At 43.1% G+C, this 6,332-nt stretch overlaps 1 protein-coding gene across 1 annotated transcript; it reads right to left on the bottom strand.

The window, feature by feature from the left end:
- Positions 1-1,316: 1,316 nt before the first annotated feature.
- Positions 1,317-3,157, bottom strand: LOC142139920 (general transcription factor II-I repeat domain-containing protein 2-like). The gene has a single exon (XM_075197784.1). The coding sequence runs from the start codon at positions 3,141-3,143 to the stop codon at positions 1,317-1,319; it is 1,827 nt and encodes a 608-aa protein (XP_075053885.1). The 5' UTR covers positions 3,144-3,157.
- Positions 3,158-6,332: the final 3,175 nt, after the last annotated feature.

Here is a 6,332-nt window from a genome sequence, read left to right as displayed (position 1 = left end):
AAATGTATGAAGATGGAATTAAGAAAAATCTCCCGAGTTAGCTTTAAAAATCGCTAGATACAACACGCTGCTTCCTAGCTGCATGATTACTGTTACACTGTCCTGTTTAAAAGTTTAAAAATAGATGGCTGTCAAAAGTTTAAAAATAGATAAATGATAAAAAAAAAAGTGCATGGGGTCCCCTTGTCCGAACACTATTAAACCTAGTGCTACGTGGGGTCCCCCTGATTTTCACATAACCAGCACTAGGCAAACCAGCCAGTGTGGTTGGCACTATAGCAGGGGGACACGTGGCAGGGGTCTTCCTGCCATAATGATATACCAACCCCAGGCTGTTCAGCGCTGGGATGGATTCTTTCGGGAGTGGGGTCTGCAAAAAAATAACATGTGGGCCCCCTCTCTAGGAATAACCAGCCCAGTGCTGAAAGCACTAGGGCTCTTCCTACACGCCTGGGAGGTAAATATAGGGTAATATCGGCAAGTATAATGTAAAAAAGAAAAAAAAAAAGCCATTTTGCTTTGTGGAACTACAAGTCCCACCCATGCTAGGGTGCCATAAACAGTGTGGGCATGCTGATGCTTCTATAACTACAAGCACCAGCATACCCATGGCAGCCAGATCATGCTGGCACTTGGAGAACCACAAGTACAAAAATGGCCTGACACCCATAGCTGACTGAGACCCGTAGTTCCACAAAACAAAATGGTAAAAAAAAACACAACACCCTCATCAAAACCACATACTTTTAATAAAAATTAAAAAATAAAACCAATAAAAACATAATACAGTTTCTTTTTTACCACATAAACTTAATAAAAATAATAAAACCCAAAATACTCACCAATCTGAATTTTTCTTCTTTTCTCAGCAGCTTTTAATCCAAATGTGTTTAAAAACCATGTCCATAAATATTTTTAGATCCAAATGTCCATGCTTGAAAACAATGTTCATAAATATTTATAGATCCAAATGTCCATGCTCTAAAACAGGGGTGTCAAACTCAAATTCATGGGGGGCCGCATCAGCAGTTTGGTCCCCATCAAAGGGCCGGTTGTATCTGTAGGTCTATGTGTCCACTCTTTATTATCATAAATTAATGTCACTGCATTCAATTATTACTGTTTTTTGTAATAATGTAAGTAATAACTAGCTCTGAAAGCAGAAACATAGTCAGAATAATGACAAGTAGATATTCAAATGTACAATTATTGTACAATGTATTGAAAAATGTTTTTTGGTAACAAACATTATTTTTTTTTTAAACATACAAATATTGCCAAACACTGTTTATTAAACATATGGAAAACACAAGGCATTACCTTTTTTTTAAACTTTTCTGACTAGATGGCTGACATCGTTTTCCTAAGGTCAGTCCATCAATGTCTGGCGTTAGGTCTTGTGCTGTAGCAATCCGCAAAACAGCATGGAGGTTATCATCAGTGATGCGTGATCTGAGCTTGGTCTTGTTCAGATTCATGACTGAAAACATCTGTTCACATAGATAAGTGCTCCCAAACATGGCCAGAACACGTGCAGCTTGAAGTCGGAGCTGTGGCATCAAAGCAGGGGGGAGGAGACGGTAAAAGTCGTTGACTGTCGCATCCTGGAACTTCGCTTTCAGGCTGCTGTTGGACTGAAGTTCTATTAATTCCATTTGAAGGTGATGTGGTGCACTGTCAACATCGATGTTGAAGGGATTGGCAAAGCTGGTAAAGGTTAAGTTTTGTTCTTTAAAATCAGAAAAGCGTTGATTGAATTCATCAATCAGCCGATTCACTTTGGTACCCAATCGAGCACATGAAAAAGTACCTGGGAATGAGGTTGAAATGCTCTGGCAGATAGGAAAGTGGGCATGACTGTCTTTTTCAAGCTGTGACTTCCATAGGCGCAGTTTCTCCTGGAAAGCTGTTATTGCGTCATACATTGAGGTTATGACTTGTTTGCGGCCTTGCAGCCTCAGATTCAGTTGGGCGAGATGCTCTGTTATGTCACACAACATGGCAAAATCGCACAGCCAGTTTGGATCTGACAGTTCTGACAAGGGCTTCCCTTTACTTTGCATAAAAAGATTAATGTCTTCCAAAAGCTCAAAAAATCTCTTGAGAACGGTGCTCCTACTCAGCCACCTTACTTCTGTATGGTATGGCACATCTGTATGTTCCATGCTCACCTCCTTCAAAAATTGTTGGAACTGACGATGATTCAGACCCCGTGCACGCAGAAAATTCACTGTTTTCGTGACTGTGGACATTATGTTATCCAGTTGCAGAACCTTGCCACACAGAGCTTCTTGGTGGATAATGCAGTGATAAGTTATCAGCGGCGTGTGGCAATTACTTTTTTCCATTTTCTCTTTTAACAGTCCAACCAAGCCATTTCTCACTCCACACATTGCTGGAGCGCCATCAGTAGTAAGTCCCACCAACTTTTCCCAAGGTAATTTCATTTTATTTACGGATTCCTCCACTGCATTGAAGATGTCCCTCCCAGTTGTTGTCCCATACATGGCGACCACATCCAAGAGCTCCTCACTGACAGACAAGTCTTCCTTCACACCTCTTACAAAAATAGCTAGATGAGCTGTATCAGTATTGTCAGTGCTTTCATCAACAGCTAATGAAAATGCCACATAACTGCATGTCTCTTCAGCCAACTTTGTTTTAAGATTACAGGCTAGGTCCCTGACTCGGTCGGTGATGGTGTTTCCTGACAAGCTGACATTGTTAAAAGCCTGTCTCTGCTCAGGGCACACCTGTTCACATACCTTCAGCATACACTTCTTTACAAATGCACCTTCTGAAAAGCACTTTGAAGCTCGCGCAATTTCTTCAGCCACAAGATAGCTGGCTTTCACTGCTGCATCATTTTTTGCTGTCATTTTTGAAAAAATATTCCGTTGAGAATGCAGGCTACCTTTTAATTCTTGGACCTTTTGTTGCTTTTCCTGGTGGCTAAAGTTAGCAAATTTGGCTCCATGTTTGGTCTCAAAGTGCCGGCGTAAATTGTATTCCTTCATCACTGCCACTGCCTCATAGCAAATAAGACATACCGGCTTGTCTCCATTAATCACAAACATGTATTCACTTTCCCATCTCTCCTGAAATTGCCTTCCCTCTGCATCAACTTTTCTTTTCTTGGACATTTTTGGGGTATTTGATTGTAGTTTATGGTCCCTATACCAATGTAAAGTGACATGGAAGTGGTCAGTATATCCAAAGTTTACCGCTCCACCTGCCTTATATGTGCCCAGCCATCTGCCCCCTTTTAAAGTGCCCAGCCATGTGCCCCCTTTTATAGTGCCCATGCCCAGCCATCTGCCCCCTTTTATAGTGCCCAGCCATGTGCCCCCTTTTAAAGTGCCCAGCCATGTGCCCCCTTTTATAGTGCCCATGCCCAGCCATCTGCCCCCTTTTATAGTGCCCATGCCCAGCCATCTGCCCCCTTTTATAGTGCCCAGCCATGTGCCCCCTTTTATAGTGCCCAGCCATCTGCCCCCTCCATTTACTTTACTTACCTTTTACTTCTTTCTTTCTTTTACTTCTTTACTTCTTTCTTCTTCAGTCTGGCTCCTCTCCGCGGCGTCCGCGCGCTCCTCTGATCCCTGGAGATGTCGGACGGACGTCACGTGATGACGTCACGTCCGACACCCAGGGAGCAGTGCGGGGCAGGAAGAAGTCGGGCCAGGTCCCGGAAGGTAAGTAAAAATTTTTTTTTTTGTTAACTTGAGCCATTTTTTAAATGAATTTACTCCGTGCAGGCACGGAGTAAATTCATTGAAAAAAAAAGGGGAGGCTGCAAGGCTGACAGGGGCTCCGCGGGCCATCAGACGAGGTCTGGCGGGCCGGATTTGGCCCGCGGGCCTTGTGTTTGACACCCCTGCTCTAAAATATGTTCTGTTCTTCTGGTCATCATGACCCCTTAGTTGCTTGCAGTCTTCAGGCAGTCTTCAGGCAACAAGGGCCCCCATATTTGTAAATCCAAATCTGGAACATGCTTGAATAAAAAAATGAACCCAATTGATAAATGACGCAACCTCTGCTTGTGCAGTGTACAAACAGACCAACGCTAATGAATATAATCCAGTCACAAGGTCTATTTATACTCTATGGGGCATCCCCATGACAGCGTGGGAAATCCCCATAGAGTATAAATAGACCTTGCGGCTGAATTCTATTCATTAGTGGGGAAAACACGGGAAAATCAGAAAACAATGAACAAAAATTTTTTTTTTTAGAAACACAGACAATAAGTCAAACAATGGCAACAAAACAAGAAAGAAATAAAAAGAAAAAGCACACTTTCCTCACTCCTGAACAAACACTGATCTCTCTCCTACACTCTCACCTCCTCTCTCTATACTCCTTTCAACTCAAATAAGGAAGTAGTTGTCTTTTTAAAATGTAAGGGAGGTCAAAATCCCCTGGGTTTTGCAGTTCTAACTTGAAACCAATCAGAAATGAGTCTTGTATTTCTAATGGGAATTTTCAGCTATACACGGGAGAGTTTGAAATCCCAGCAAATCGCCAGAGATGACCAGCGATTTTGAAGATCAGAGTCAAAATCGTATCTTAATACATCTGCAGATTTGGGGACTAAAGTCTCGGGTTATCACGATTTTTAATCGATGAAAAAAATCGGACCAGGATACATTTACCCTCTAGGTCTTTTGATCCGTCTAGCGCTTGTCCTCCAGTTCAGAAACCTATCATTAGTCCATTTAAGATTCTAGTCTTGACCAAGTCATCACCGAAGACACCTCCCATTGGGCGTTTGTCGTGGATGTTCACCTTCACCCCAAACTCCTAACCTGGGCTCTCGACTATGCCGGCCACATGGGTATCAAGAAAACCATTGCTCTCCTATCCTGTAATTATTGGTGGCCTTCTTTAAGCTCCGATGTCCACAAATTTGTTGCGCCTGTGACATTTGTGACCGCCACAAGACACCTAGGCGATCCTCAGTTGGTCTTCTACCGCTTTCGGCTCCAGAAGTCCCCTGGACCATCATTTCAATGGACTTCATTAGAGACCACCCCAATAGTCATGGTTTAAACACCATTTGGGTGGTGGTAGATCGTTTTTCTAAGTAGGCACACTTCGTTCCTCTTACAAAGTTACCTCCTGCCACAGAGCTCTCCTTTTTGTCAGGAATATATATTTTGTCTACATGGTTGCCCCCTGGAGATCATTTCTGATCGGGGGGTACAATTTATTTCCAAGTTCTGGAGGTCTTTTTGTAAAGATCTTGGAATCCATTTAAAATTTTCCACGGGCTACCATGCCCAGACCAATGGTCAAACTGAGTCGGTCAACCAGGATTTGGAAACCTTTCTCTGTTGTTATTGCTCTGACCATCAAGCCTCCTGGAGTGTCCATCTTCCTTGGGCGGAGTTCTCTCATAATAACCATCAGCATGAATCCACCGGAGCATCATCATCATCATCATCATCATCATCATTTATTTATATAGCGCCACTAATTCCGCAGCGCTGTACAGAGAACTCATTCACATCAGTCCCTGCCCCATTGGAGCTTACAGTCTAAATTCCCTAATATAGACACACACACACACACACAGACATATACATATATATACAGACAGAGAGGTAGACACTAGGGTCAATTTTTGATAGCAGCCAATTAACCTACCAGTATGTTTTTGGAGTGTGGGAGGAAACCGGAGCACCCGGAGGAAACCCACGCAAACACAGGGAGAACATACAAACTCCACACAGATAAGGCCATGGTCGGGAATCGAACTCATGACCCCAGTGCTGCGAAGCACAAGTGCTAACCACTAGGCCACTGTGCTGCCCTATCCCCTTTCTTTACCATCTTCGGCAGACACCCTTTTTTACCTACCCTTTCTGATGGTCCTACTGTTTCAGTAACCACTATTCAAGGAATGGTTTGTGACTTCTCCAGGATCTGGTCTCAAGTTCAAGACAAATTGCTACAATCCTCCAAACACTGTGCAGATCGCCATCGCAGGAGTCATCCAGTTCTTCATGTAGGGGACAAGGTGTGGTTATCCACCCGTAACTTCAAACTCAAGGTACCATCTATGAAGTTTGCACCTTGTTACATTGGTCCCTTGTGCATCTTACATGTCATCAGTGCAGTGCCGTTACCTAAAAGCTCTGGTTACCTTCCTCTCTCCGTGTACAAAATTCCTTTCATATATCTCTACCGAAACCCTTAATTTATAATGAATTTTCTAAAAGTCATCTTCCACCTCCTCCCATCAAGTCTGTCCTGGGAGACAAGTATGAAGTTGAATGTATTGGTATTGGTATTGGTTCTCACGCCTGCTCCAGCACCTTTTCTGTCAC

The sequence above is a fragment of the Mixophyes fleayi genome, chromosome 2, assembly GCF_038048845.1.
Source record: "Mixophyes fleayi isolate aMixFle1 chromosome 2, aMixFle1.hap1, whole genome shotgun sequence".
NCBI classification, from domain to species: Eukaryota; Metazoa; Chordata; class Amphibia; order Anura; family Limnodynastidae; genus Mixophyes; species Mixophyes fleayi.
This window is presented reverse-complemented; position numbering and strand designations above follow the sequence as displayed.